This window comes from Notolepis coatsorum, assembly GCF_963971535.1.
Source record: "Notolepis coatsorum genome assembly, chromosome: 5".
In the NCBI taxonomy this organism is placed as follows: Eukaryota; Metazoa; Chordata; class Actinopteri; order Aulopiformes; family Paralepididae; genus Notolepis; species Notolepis coatsorum.
The window spans coordinates 109780050-109795671 of record NC_140169.1 but is presented as its reverse complement, the minus strand read 5'-3'; the positions used below and the strand labels follow the sequence as shown (position 1 = coordinate 109795671).

Sequence of the window (15622 nt, the reverse complement as noted above, 5' to 3'; positions counted from 1 at the left end):
TCGAGTCTAACCTAGTGCACTGGCGCTCGGTAGAGATAAAAAATCTCCTTCCTAGTCGCCCGCATAAAAAACGCTGTTTCTATGAATTGGGCAACCAAGGCGCGCCGGCCCATAACGTGGTTCCACATTGGAAGCACCCAGGGCCAGCACTATATGCACGTCAAGAACCCGAAACACATCAATGATGAACTCTAATAAGAAACACCAGACAACGTTCCCTCCATGCTGTCTGGGACGAGCAGCAGGAAGCCGGTCAATAAGACACAGACGCGGGCCTTATATGACGCGTCTGAGGGCAACCCCGTCAATTCTGCTCCTCACATAAGAGGGGAAGACAGGGGCGGCTATGTGGCGTAGTGGGCAAGGCGCTCGCCACGAATGACGGAGACGCTGGGCTTGCCTGTTCGAGCCCAGCGCTCCACATTGCTTTCAGTTTAGCTGGTCGTTCATACTAATACACATTGGCCATATTAGGGGGTGGGAAACTGATGGGTGGGGATCGGGCGTTGTGGACAGCGACTCCTACAGGTCGGTTGGTGCGCCTGCGCAGTAGAATCAGGAAGTGTCGGGGGCAGCGTGAGCCTCCCACGCGTTACTCCTCACCACTGAGAGATCGAGCTGCGCAGGTGAAAAGATGCGACTGCTGTTACCTCAAGTACCGGAGGGGACTTGTGCTATGTATGACTTAGTCCACATTGCAGCCGGCTTGTGGGAGGCAAGAAACAGCGTTCGTGACAGGGGAGGGTTGAATTGGATGATACAAAATTGGGATGGGAGAAAATATAGAAAAATGGGAGAAAAAGTGGACCAAAAAAAAAAAGAGGGGAAGACAGAAGTTCCCCCAGAGAGACCTCTACGTGAGTACAATTAAAAAAGATACATGCAATAATAATTGGGCCAAGTGACCAATGGCCCAATACACACTGTAATAGAGAGCAGAGCAGAAAACAAACAGTTTTCGAGTGCATCACATCATCCAACTTTGACAAAGACAACAGTCTGCAGCACAGAGCCTGTAACCTCACGGATGTCTCCTGGCCAATAGGAAAACGCGCCCAGTGAGGTATCCCATGGCCGGGGGGAAATCCCATGACCCACCCATCCTAACATTTTTATGATGAGAGAAGACATAAGTCCTCGATCAAGTGCTGGTCACAGGCCTTGCTAAGTCTACATAACAGCGACCAAACAATTTTCAGAGAAATTGCCTCTCTCTAAGCAAGAGCACAACCCCAGCAGAAGCTGAGGGATTTACAAGGTATCCCCAAAAATATAGTGAATCAACACACATTTTGTGAACAAAATCATATTTGAGGGGAGGGGGGGGGGGGGCAGGGGCAAACCGGGGAATAATTTCACCCACCCCCTCACCACCTCACCCCTGATACGACGCCAAATGTGTAGAGTAAAAGCTTTACATCATGCACGCCAGCCACAGCCGAAAACCTTGTTTGAAAACAGGTTTCCCACAGCTCTGCTTATCTGTGAAAAAAACTTGCCACTTGTTATTTTCATCATTACCCTCAAGTAAAGAAAAACAAGCTAAGAGAGGGACTCAGGCCCTCGATCATATACCACTATGCACAGCATTGTAGGGTAACACCCAGCCAGTTGTGGGCTCAGCCACGTTGTCTAAACGTTACATGAACACACACAACTTCTCATCATACAACAAAAAACCCAGTTCATTTTTACTCACGTAAAAAACAATGCTTTTCTTAGGTAGAGAGAAGACATAAGCCTTGGCCAACGCTAACCTAAGCTATACAAAGCGACCAAGACAATTTTCACACCACACGTCTTATCTCCAAATGAAGTGAAGTAACATATGTTTTGTTAAACAAAGACATCGTTATTAACCAAAAACATTCGGGAGGGGGAGGAAGGAAGAGTGGGGTAATGTCCAATGGACACCTTACCTGCACCAACGAACGCAGGACGAAAGGCCGTAACACAGGTTGGTCCACCACGTTGACGAAGGCCTCTCGCTGGCAAGGCCAGAAGAGGCAATGGCCGGAGCCTTGCTCCGCCGTGACACCCCCTCCTGCAGCCGGTCATGGCGCAGGCCCGACGACATCTTCTGCCAAAGATGACGTCGTAGTCAGAGTGCCAGGGCCCGCTATTCTCACGGCTAGCGCCAATGGTTGTAGCACAAGCTAAACAGCTAACTCTAGGCTAACTGATAGCATCAAGCTAACGTTTCCAGCCGAGCGCAGCCGCCAGCTAACGTTGTAGCTAAACAGCTAACTGGCTAACAGTTAGCTCATACCGGCTATCGCTAGCCACTAGCTAACGCAGAAGCAAGCTAAGCGATTACGACTGAAAGCTGTACAACGTGAGAAAAAGCAATACAGGCCAACACTTCAGACAGCCGCTGTCTTTTCCTCTTGTCTGAAGAAAAAAGGCAACACACGCACCTCTTCAGAACGGTGTTTACCAGACACAGCGGTATCGGCAGCAAGCCTCTTGTTGTACGCGGGCTGCAGCCGACCTGAGCTCGGGGATATTCCCATAACGAAACACCAAGCTCACCTCCCTCGCGCCGGGTGTTTTTCATCTTGAAAAGCGGGGCCAGCACGGCAACAGAGGGTATCCGTTTGTCCAGAGACCCGGGGAATTGAACCGCAGATTCGGAATCACGGTCCCAGGAAAACAAAGCTACGACTTCACTGAGGAGGAGCTAATGTTATCGTGGGGCATCAGACTAGAACCCCCTCCACGCCGCTAAAGGGCAGCGAAAAGGATTCTAGCCTGGAGCCGACTTTCGTAAGCTGTGCAGTTGACCCCCCACAACTGACACACCTGGCGCCCGCGTCGCAAAAAACATCACCCGCCCAGAGAGACCGTCAGCTCCCACACAGCCGACCGCCTCTCAAGCATAGTGTCCAGCTGCAGAGCCGGAGACAATGCGCCCCTAATGCGAAGTGCCGGTGGAGGTCAGAATGATCATCATCTTCTAGACACTCCGGTGGCAAAGACATTATCGCTGTATTTCCTCGAAAAATAGTGAGAGAAAACAAAGATATAATGTCAACGCAGGTCCTCTTCTCCAATAACTATTTCGGCACTAAACTAAAGTGGTGTATACAGACACTTTACGGTGGTGAAAATAGGGAAGGAGCTGATGGTGTGGCCACAACCATGCTTATGTAGAGGAGCGGATGTGGTTGTGGCCAGACGGATGGGTGTGTGCATGTGGAGAAAATTATTCAATATTAGACTGGATAAAGGGATAGTTCCAACAGAGCAGAGCGTAAGCTATACGATAATATAACAATATTTTTCAGACTGTTCAGACCGCTAAAAGTAGCGATTTTTATTTCAAACGTATTCAAGTATTAACATCATATAAACATTGTGACATAAACATGTCACAACAGCATGTAGAATGTATATTATCATCAATGCGTTAGTTTAGCAATAGGTTAAAAGTGTTATTAGATAGATTTTACTTTTCGATTTGGTCAAGTCGATTTCGCGAGGGCGACCATTTTGGATATTTTGAACCATGGGAATTGTAGTTTTTTTGCAGCCATTTTGTAGCAGACTTCCACAGGTCTGGTTCTGCATTGGAATTTTGGAAGACTACACTTCCTGTAAGGTTCTATGGGGTTCAAGGTTCAGAGTTCTGTATGAATTATTTCAATAACTGTTATTATTCAGGATAATAAGCCACAAAAAAAATCCAAATTGAACTTGGGCATTTGAAAGATAATATATGTATATATATATATATATATAAATGTTCGAATTGGCTATAATAAGGTAATTTATAAGCCTCCTATTCTATATTCTATAATAATATTTCAAATTTCAAAACATTGGTCGGGATGGGAGAATTCAGTACTGTATCTACAGAACCTTCTGTTTAATCATCTTCCCTTTATTCATTTCCTTACGATTTTTTTTTACTCCTTTGTTTCATCACAATTTAAGCAAGCCTAGTAATAGACACAATATTTCTGACACTGTGAATACATTCCCTGAGGTCCATAGATGTCCCTAGATACCAAGAATATGCAAATAGCCTTGTAGAAGTGGAGCAATATTCCATTTACCTAGGTATATAGTTTAGGCGGATTTTCAGAAAATATTCCACGGGTGGAAGAGGTTAAGAGATAATTGAAGTGTTTTCATTTTACATTGCAAATGAAAGATTAAGAATTGACAGAAGATTAAGAATTACCAACATATCAGGATCCTTTTGAAGACCAGAAGGGGTTCGTCAATTTTTTTTATTTATCCATTTGCTTGGTAAAATAAAGGTATTTTAAGTCTTGTCTGATGTCATAACCCTTTCACTACCACACTACAGAAGGTTAACCTTTCACTACCACACTAACCATCTGTAGTGTGGTAGTGAAAGGTGAACCTTTTGTAGTGTGGTTGTGAAAGGGTTAACCTTGTTGTGTGGCAGTGAAAGGGTTAAAAAAAAACAGAAGCTAAAACAGAAGGCCGGCTGTCACAAAACAGTCACATCTAGAGACCTCAAAACTTACTCTAGAGAGGCCTTTAACCTAGAACTGGGGAGCTTGGACTGGTCAGATGAACTCAGTGGTACACAGGTTGAAGAAACATGGCTTGGATTCAAAACCAAATTCACAGCAATACTCAACAACATGGCACCCATAAGAACCACCAGGGTTAAAAATCGCGCTGAGCCATGGATGCACACTGAAATACTGGCCGCTATGAAAACAAAGACAAAAAATGCTCTGAACTTCATAAAAGTCAGACAAAGCTTTCCAAAAGCTCAAACAGTGAACTCCAAGCCCACGTGGTTGAACAAAAAATTCAAAGAAACAGACTAAGAAATGACATAAACACCATGATCAGAACCGCAAAAAGAAATTTCATCAACGACAAAACTGAGGAAAACAAAAACAAACCCACAAACTTTGGAAATTACTCAATAATCAACTAGGCTGCAGTAAAAAACTTAAAACCAGATTCTCAAACATAAACATAAAGACGGACAACACGCTCATCACAGACAAGCTGGATGTAGCCAATTACTTAAACATCTTCTTCAAAAACATAGCCACAACACTGGTAAACAAACTACCCTCCCACTCAGGGCATTATGGGGTAGAACACATAGTAGCATACTACAAAAACCTAGGGGTCCACAAAGACGACTTCAAACTTGAAATGGTAACAACCGATGAGGTACTCAAAAAATTGAGCGCCCTCCAACGTAACAAGGCCACTGGCCATGACAACATCCCCTCCAAATTCCTCAGAGACGCAGCAGCCGCCATCACCCCAGTCATCACACACATAATAAACCTCTCTATAAAACAGGGACACGTCCCCAAGGACTTCAAAATTGCGAGAGTGACCCCTCTGCACAAAAAGGGCAGCAAATTAGACCCAGGCAACTACCGCCCTGTTTCTATTCTTACCTCCATCTCGAAAGTCATGGAGAAAATAGTCTACGAACAGGTCGAAAAGTACCTGGCGGAAAAAAATCGAATCTACGAATTCCAATCTGGCTTCAGAACGTCCCACTCCACTGACACATGCCTCCTCTATTTGAACGACCACATCAAACAAGAGGTGGACGCGGGCAAATACTGCGGCATGGTCATGCTGGACCTACAAAAGGCCTTCGACACTGTCAATCACTCCATTCTGATTGACAAGCTAAAAGCAATTGGTTTTGATAGCTTATCAGTGAGCTGGATGCAATCCTACCTGGAGGGGAGAGAACAGATGGTAGAGGTAAACGGTACTCTACCCCCCCCCCCCCCTCACAGTGAGCTGTGGTGTTCCACAAGGAAGCATACTAGGACCGCTACTCTTCCTAATTTATGCAAATGACATGTCGTCAGCCTGTGACTGCAACTTGTTCCTGTTTGCGGACGACTCAGCCCTGCTGGTCTCTGACAAGAACAAGTTGCAGGTTGAAAAAACCCTCAGCTCGGAACTAGGCAAAATCTGCATATGGCTCGCTGATAACAAACTATCATTACACATGGGCAAAACAGAGTCCATTCTCTTCGGTTCAAATAACAAACTCAGCAAGACCGACGGCTTCTCAGTTGCAGTGGGTGACAATATTGTCACAAGGAAAGACAAAATTACCTACCTGGGTTCCATCCTAGAGGCAAATCTTTCCTGTGACAAAATGGCATCAAATGTAATAAAAAAAAGTCAACCAACGAACTAGATTCTTGTACCGGATCTCCTCTCTGGTAAACAAGAATACCCTGAAGACTCTGGCAGGAGCACTCATTCAAGGGTACTACGACTATGCGTGCACCTCATGGTACCAAAGCACCTCAAAGGCGCTTAAAACAAAATTACAAACATCACAAAACAAACTGGTCAGACTACTACTTGACCTTACCCCCAGAACCCACCTCACCCCTGCCCACTTTGACAACCTAGGATGGCTTAGAGTAGACAACAGAGTACAGCAACTTGCAATGGGCCTGGTCTACAAGATACACTATACGACTAAGGTACCCATGTACATGTCAAAATATTTCCCAAAGGTCAGTGAATACCACAACCACTACACCAGAGGAAGCTCAACAAATCATGTTAAACCCAGATTCGGCTCAAACAAGGGACTAAACACGTTTTGCAATTATGCCACATCAATGTGGAACGCCCTACCCAAAGCTGTAAAGGAATGTGAATCCCTACCCACATTCAAAACCGCTCTTAAAGAGCACCTACGGGAGGCTGCAATTCGAAACTGGCCACCGTAAATGCCCAAAACTCCCACCCCCTCCTAATGTACAGTCCCCTCCCCATCATATGTATATACTCTGTCAGGATCTAGGGGTAACAGTACTGTTGTGAAGGGCCAGATTAAACCGAATATATATATTTATTTATATATATATATTTAATTGTATTTGTATATTCTCTAATATTCCCTGATATCCCTTGTATATTCCTTGTACAATATGCATTGAATATCCATTCTAGCCTACTGAACATCCCATAATAGTCTCCATTCTACTATTGGTCGAGACCTTGGTGCCAGGCTGCCATACCCCCCAGACCCAGTTCAAACGTACCGCTCAACATGTACGAACAAGTCCTAGTTCCGCGTAGGAATCTGGCTACCGCACCACTAACGGTACTATTTGTTCATAGTGCGTATATATACTGCGCTACTAAAGTAGGACTTCCTTTTTAGTCCAGTTTCTTACCCTCCAATAGAGTGACAGACGTAAAGCCTCCCCGCGACGCCACGTGTGGGAGTAAGGCCAAGTTCGGCCTACCATCGGTATTGAGACATCGTGTATATTAATATTTGAATAGTCATATTTGGCACTATATCGTCGAGTTGGACGTAGTCTATTAAGCTAATAATAGTCTATTCATATGTAGTGCTTCGTGCGGTGAGAATACTATCGTAGTCAGCACCCCATCATTTCGGGCAGAAAACTGGCTGCTTATCCAGGGTGGCCGACCCCATGTGAGGCTGCACCCGAGGAGCCCCAGAGCCGACGAGCGAGTGGACCTGCATACCGGATTATTCTACCGACGACAGCCCGCCTTCCCAGGCGCGGATTATGCTTTGTATACAGTGATTATTCTATGGATAAAGACCAACACTGCCGTGTGTTGGAAACCCCCCCCCCGGAGAGGACGACAGGTGAGGAGACGCTCTACACGACGAGGTCGCTTCACGTCTCTCCATCGTGGACCGAAGGAAGCCGGCCCACAGAGAGTCCAACTGCTTTCATCTGTGGATCGAGGATCGCTGAGGCACCGAGCCGCACAACCGTGGGTTCTCCCAGGATACCCTCGGCCAGACGGATACAGCCAGACTCTACCCCCCCCCCCCCCTTCTCCAGTTGTCTTACAAGCGACTGGAATTCCCCCCTAGTGTATCCAGTTCTATAATCATTAAAGTATCATTGCTATTATTCCTTAACTATTCCAGGTCGTATATGTACCACCTGCGCCTTCAGAGATTGGACATTCTCTATTGATATACCGACAAATACTCTTGCCATAAAAGTGCATACTAATTCCCATTCATAAATGTGATTGATTTGATTAAGTGCTTGCTCTACACACCATCGCTGTGTAGAAATAAAGACCTATTTCTAATTCGTACATTTGTGTTGGATCCGTTTCATCTACGTGACAGTGTTCATCATAATATATTTATGCCGAGTACTGGGTGGCCGAATATTAAGTACAAAGGTAGTGGTAGTAAGTATCATATCTAGTAATACAGTCAGGGAATTGTACCCCTCAGTTACAATTGGTCCTTCGAGCCGGATGGTAATTAGTGTAATATTAATATAGTGTTATTAATATTGAAATGGCCTATGATGAACACTCCACGAAACGATCCTCCTAACCAACGCCCGCAGCGCGAACGACGGCTCCCTCAGTACTTAGAGGCTTACGCTGTCAGTCAACAACCTAGTCTTCTACTAACAGTAAACGCGGTAAAACTAGAAAGTAAAAGTATGTCTAACCCCAACGCCCAGACTACCCCGACCATAGAGGCCCCTACGGGTTCTAATGGAACTGACCAAGTTCACGGTGGGGACCAGTGGGAACCAGACATGACTTCACACCCCGCCAGTACTGAAGAAGTAGTCCCCGATGAGTCCCGGGAGGAATACAACGCTACCGAGAGAGAACTCGGCACGGAAGAAGACGGGGAGAGCACCGTGGAGATAGAGCTCCAAGGCTCCGCAAGGAGTACCCCGAGGGAAGGCTCCCCTATACAACCGCCTTCTCCCAGCGAGGCAGAGAGGACCCTACAGCAGGCCTTCCTCATCAGCCTGAACGCCGCTGCTGAACGCGACCGACTGCAGATCCAGCAGCGGAGCGAAGAAGAGCATATACGTCTAGAAATAAGACGCATTCAGAGGGAAGAGAATGTGGCCCGAGACCGAGCAGACAGCCAGCGAGCAGCTGCTGGTGCTCTACGGGACGCAGAGCGCGACAGACAGCAAGCGCAACTAATAGAACAGCTGATCAGACGGACAACACCCTCTCCCTCCGCCAGAGGCTCCAGGAACTCGTCTAGACACACCTCCAGGGCGGCATCCCCTAGCCGAGTAAACAACCCTGAACTTGACCAACAGACGAGGTCTATACCCCCCACAGACCACCTCCCCCCACCGGTCCAAGCGAGACCTAGCAACCGGGAAGGAGCAGCATATCCTGTGGAGAGGCTAAACCAGAGACTACAAGCGCTGGATGACCTAACTGAAGACGAAGAGGAAGAGGAGGAGAACCACGCCCGACGACAGCACAGTACTCTACCGGACCAGGAGGTCCGGTACAGCCCAGGCTATACTCCCGCGGAGCTGCGCTACAGACCCCCGACTCTATACACGGGTGAGCACGACGCACGACCCGCACCGAGGAACAGCACCTGGACAAGCGGGCCATGGTACACTGCCGGTACCAGCCCATACCAAGGAGCGGGAGGAGACTCGCCTAGGAGGCCTCTCCCCCAACGCTCGCCGATGTATCCACAGTCAGCGTCATACATTGGCACGCCTATGGTACCCGACTTCACCCAAGAGAACCGGGCCCAGTATACAGAACTCCGCATGTGTCTGGAGACCATGTTGGTGGATGTATTGGATGAACGCCATAAATACGCCATCCTACTGAAGCACTTAAAGGTACCCCGCGCACATAATATAACGCTCGCCTACGCGACTTCCACCACCCCATACACAGCAGCGCTGGTAGCATTGGACCAGAGGTATGGGCGCATATGGGATTACGTGATCCAGGAGATCCGACACATCGACCGCTTACCCCCAGCAATAGACAATCGAGCACTGGACGACCTGTCCATCAGAGTGCAGTCCCTGGTAGGGATGTTGGGAGCGCAGAGAGAGAAGGGGAGGCATGAACTTTACGCCAACTCAAATGTGGAAAGGATCTTGGAGAAGCTGCCGCCCGCTCGACAGGAGCGTTTTAGGCGGCAGAGAGACCACCGAGACCCGAATGGCCCCGAACCGAACCTCCTCGATCTAGCAGACTTCCTGGCGAGAGAAGTCAGCAGCCTACGGCTAGATACATTCGGACGGAGCACCCCTGGCTCCAGAGAAGGAACCAGACGACTAAATGATGGAAGAAGATCGGTGACTGTGATGCACCAATCGGAGTCAGTACCGAGCAGCAGGAGCCACAGTACCCCCTCCAGAACGGAGAAGTGGAAGATAGTGTGCCCCTACTGTGAGAAAGAACACTGGCTAGCGCAATGTGACTCCTTCCCCAAGCTGAACGCGGAGGAAGCAAGTCAATGGATAAAGTCCAACAAGCGCTGTTTTCGCTGTGCGCACTCACACATGGCAGCCGAATGCCGCTTAAAGAAAAGGTGCACCAAGTGCGATGGAGCCCATCTGGACATACTTCACGACATTAACAGACGGCGCCCTTCACCCGCACCATCCAGCAGCAAAGCGAGCGACATGTACATCGATCCCGCCAGCAGCAGTGGAGCCCGAGTACTCCTAAAAGTAGTGCATGTGACACTAAGCTACCAGAATAAAGTCCTGGACACTTACGCCGTCCTCGATGACGGGTCAGAGAAGACCCTTCTGCTCGCCTCCGCTGCGGCCCAGCTAGGGCTGCGGGGAAGCGAAACCCAAATGACAATTCGGACAATAAGACGAGATTTGAAGACGATAAAGGGCGAGAATGTCTCATTCTCTATCGCAGCAAGCGGCCAGCCTGAGCGACGGTACCAGATTACAGACGCTTTCACCAGCCAATAAATAGGACTGTCGCGGTACACATACCCCGTCGCTAAGCTGATGGAGAAATATGCACATCTGCGCAAGTTACCGATCCCGCTCATAGACAATGCTATGCCGACCCTGTTGATAGGCTCCGACCATGCAGACCTCATTGTCCCGATAGACCGGGTTCATACCGGACCCCGAGGCTGTCCTGCAGCAGTCGAGACCCGTTTGGGATGGACTCTCCAAGGCCCGCTCGCCAAATCTCTCAACCGAAGTACAGCCACTAGATGTCTCCACTCCCGAGTCACAGAGGGAGAAACCGCACTCCTGCAACACGTAGAGCGGTTATGGACCTTGGAACAAATGCCCTTTAAGAACGGAAAGAAAGACATTCGCTCTAAAGATGACATTTACGCCATTCACCTCCTCGAGACAGGGACCAAGAGAGTCCCGGTCAACGGCGTGTTGAGATACGCCACGCCACTCCTGCGGCGAGAAGGAATGCCTACTTTCCACGCCAAGACAGACGCCACAGAACGGTACCTGCTGAACACGGAGCGGCGCTTAGCCAAGAACCCCGCCCAAGAGAGTGTATACCGCGCTGAGATTGAGAAGCTCATCACAGCGGGACACGTCACAAAGATGGACATTAAAGAGGCTGACCAGACCACTGAATCGTGGTACGTGCCTCACCACAAGGTCCATCACAACGGTAAAGACCACATAGTATTTAACTGCAGCTACCAGATCGGATCCCAAAATCTGAATAAAGAGTTACTGCCCGGTCCCACACTCGGCCCCTCCCTACTCGGCGTTCTACTCCGCTTCCGCCAGGAAAAGGTGGCCATCAGCGGGGACATTAAAGGAATGTTCCTGCAGGTGAGATTAGTAGAGGAGGACAAGCCCCTGTTACGGTTCCTATGGAGAGAGAAGCCAGGAGATGAGCACCCAGCCATCTACCAATGGGAAGTCCTCCCCTTCGGAACGACGTGCAGCCCCTGCTGTGCTACATTTGCACTACAGAAACATGTAGCAGAGGACCCAGCAGCGGACGAAGAGGTCCGACACAGCGTAAAGAACAGCTTCTACGTAGACAACTGTCTACAAAGCCTTTCAACCCAGGAAGAAGCCGAGGCTCTCCTGATTAAACTCCGCGCCTCATTGATCAAAGGCGGCTTTGATCTCAGGCAGTGGGCCAGCAGCGATCCGCAAGTACTGCGCAGCCTCTCCTCCGAGGACAAGGCAGCCAGCAGCGAGACCTGGATGGCTACAATCCCGGGAGAAGCCCAGGAGATGACCCTGGGATTGGTGTGGCGATTCAAAACAGATTCGCTTCACTACAGACACAAGCCCCTGACTACGGAGCAGGGAAGGCCGGCGGCGGCGCCGACCACCAGACGGAGTGTGTACACAACACTCGCCCGACAATATGACCCGCTAGGATGTATTCTACCGTACACCACCAGGGCAAAAATGATTGTACGAGCATTGTGGGACAAGGACCAGGGCTGGGACGACCCCATTCCCGCACACCTTGCATCCACCTGGAGAGAGTGGGAGATGGAGCTCCACTCACTCCCAGGCGTTAATATGCGCCGAAGCTACTTCCCACCCACGGTGAGGCCAGAGACATGTAAAATGGACTTACACGTCTTCAGTGACGCCTCAGAGGTCGCATACGGATCAGTAGCCTACTTGCGGGCCCAAGAAGAGGGGGGAGAGATCTACACAGCATTTGTCCTCGCCCGCTCGAGAATAGCCCCACGCAAGCAACAATCTATCCCACGCCTAGAGCTCTGCGCAGCCCTAGCCGGAGCGCACCTAGCCACGCTCATCCAACGTGAGCTCACCATACCGGTGTCTAGAACAATCCTGTGGTCAGATTCCACGACAGTACTCGCCTGGATCAAATCGGACTCATGCAAGTACAAAGTCTTCGTGGGAGTCAGAGTCACCGAGATTCAAGACTTAACCGAAGAGTTAACCGGAGAAACAGAGTGGCGCTACGTTGATACAAAACAGAACCCAGCTGACGTCATTACCCGGGGAATGCCCCTAGATGACCTCACCCGTCGCAATGTCTACAGTGACGGCCCAGCATTCCTAAAGCTCCCGGAAGGAGAGTGGCCCACGCCTATCCCGAGGGAAGCCAGTCAGGAGGAGGCTGAGAATAAGAAGCCTGTGTTCTGTGGATTGAGCACTGTTATCTCCGCAGACCCCAACATAGATGATTGCACTACCATAGAGAGTGCACAACAAAGGACATTCCTACTGCACTACCTACCGTCTCTACAGACCCGCCAGAAGTGGGTAAAGGAGAGAGACAATTTGACAGAAGGAACGGTCGTCATGATTATTGATCAATCACTGCCCAGAGCTATGTGGCCGGCCGGCCGCGTAAGCAAAGTGATCACCGGTGCCGACGGCAAGGTCCGAGCAGCTGAAGTGCTTGTCCAGGGTCGCACTTACACCCGTCCCGTGGCGAGGCTCATAGAACTGCCCCGACTCCCAGACACAATCGATGATGACCATGACCCCATAACCCTATGACTTTGTGAAGTTGACTGACCCCTACAGCAAACCCTTATGTGTAAATAGACAACGCGATTAATCTGTCTCTGCTTAACTGATTAGGTCTGGGACCAATCAGGGGGTGGCTGTTGTGAAGGGCCAGATTAAACCGAATATATATATTTATTTATATATATATATTTAATTGTATTTGTATATTCTCTAATATTCCCTGATATCCCTTGTATATTCCTTGTACAATATGCATTGAATATCCATTCTAGCCTACTGAACATCCCATAATAGTCTCCATTCTACTATTGGTCGAGACCTTGGTGCCAGGCTGCCATACCCCCCAGACCCAGTTCAAACGTACCGCTCAACATGTACGAACAAGTCCTAGTTCCGCGTAGGAATCTGGCTACCGCACCACTAACGGTACTATTTGTTCATAGTGCGTATATATACTGCGCTACTAAAGTAGGACTTCCTTTTTAGTCCAGTTTCTTACCCTCCAATAGAGTGACAGACGTAAAGCCTCCCCGCGACGCCACGTGTGGGAGTAAGGCCAAGTTCGGCCTACCATCGGTATTGAGACATCGTGTATATTAATATTTGAATAGTCATATTTGGCACTATATCGTCGAGTTGGACGTAGTCTATTAAGCTAATAATAGTCTATTCATATGTAGTGCTTCGTGCGGTGAGAATACTATCGTAGTCAGCACCCCATCGTTTCGGGCAGAAAACTGGCTGCTTATCCAGGGTGGCCGACCCCATGTGAGGCTGCACCCGAGGAGCCCCAGAGCCGACGAGCGAGTGGACCTGCATACCGGATTATTCTACCGACGACAGCCCGCCTTCCCAGGCGCGGATTATGCTTTGTATACAGTGATTATTCTATGGATAAAGACCAACACTGCCGTGTGTTGGAAACCCCCCCCCCGGAGAGGACGACAGGTGAGGAGACGCTCTACACGACGAGGTCGCTTCACGTCTCTCCATCGTGGACCGAAGGAAGCCGGCCCACAGAGAGTCCAACTGCTTTCATCTGTGGATCGAGGATCGCTGAGGCACCGAGCCGCACAACCGTGGGTTCTCCCAGGATACCCTCGGCCAGACGGATACAGCCAGACTCTACCCCCCCCCCCCTTCTCCAGTTGTCTTACAAGCGACTGGAATTCCCCCCTAGTGTATCCAGTTCTATAATCATTAAAGTATCATTGCTATTATTCCTTAACTATTCCAGGTCGTATATGTACCACCTGCGCCTTCAGAGATTGGACATTCTCTATTGATATACCGACGAATACTCTTGCCATAAAAGTGCATACTAATTCCCATTCATAAATGTGATTGATTTGATTAAGTGCTTGCTCTACACACCATCGCTGTGTAGAAATAAAGACCTATTTCTAATTCGTACATTTGTGTTGGATCCGTTTCATCTACGTGACAGTGTTCATCATAATATATTTATGCCGAGTACTGGGTGGCCGAATATTAAGTACAAAGGTAGTGGTAGTAAGTATCATATCTAGTAATACAGTCAGGGAATTGTACCCCTCAGTTACAAGTACTGTATATTTGAATACCGTTTATGTCACAAATGTATCAGTACTAAATACCTATATGTCCCTATGCCATAAATGTCATGTATGTTGTGTATGTCATAAATGTCTATATGAATTGAAAATGGGGGACCCTGATGGAAACAAGACAAACGTCTTTCTCAGGTCTGCATCCCCTTAACAATTGTGTGTATTGAGCCGTACTGTATTGTACCCATTCTGCAATCTGTTAAATAAAGTTTTCATTCATTCATTCATTCATTCATTAACCTTCTGTATTGTGGCAGTGAAAGGGTTAACCATTTGGTAGTGTGGTAGTGAAAGGGTTAAGTGACATTTCTCATGACTGAAGTTCAGATAAACAAGGTTCTAATGTACATCATAAACATGAATCTGTTCAATAAAAACGATACTAAAAGACAAAGCTGCATTAGTCCACTGTGGCATATTATAATTCTCTATTATAATCCTATTATGGTCAAACTAAAAAAGATATATACATTAACTCCATGGTTCATTACCTGAGCCACGCCACCTGCCATACCAGAGAGAAAGACCTCCAGTTTGGTGTTTGGACCTCCAGCAGCACCTCCTCGAATCTGGCTCAGATACTGCAGGCAGTTCCTGTACGTGCCAAACACCACCGAGGAGGTCATGGAGATGGTGGTAACCGGTAAGGACATTCCTTTGTAGAATCCATGGATCTGGAGACACAAGAGTGGGAGAAATGTAAAATCAATAACAGTGGGTTAACAACTAAGGTCATTCTATACCACAAATATACTCAATAGTGCCATGTTAGAGACCCTGTTAGTGTTACTCACCCCTTCTCTATACCACAAATAA

General features: G+C 48.2%; 1 protein-coding gene across 1 annotated transcript in view; it reads right to left on the bottom strand.

Annotated features, from left to right (window-relative positions):
* slc25a47a (solute carrier family 25 member 47a) overlaps positions 1-15622 on the bottom strand; it is a 54503-nt gene that overhangs the window by 20356 nt on the left and 18525 nt on the right. Inside the window, exon 4 of the mRNA XM_084313976.1 lies at positions 15298-15480. Within this exon, the coding sequence (XP_084170102.1) occupies positions 15298-15480 (183 nt within the window). The remainder of the gene's footprint in view (positions 1-15297; positions 15481-15622) is intronic.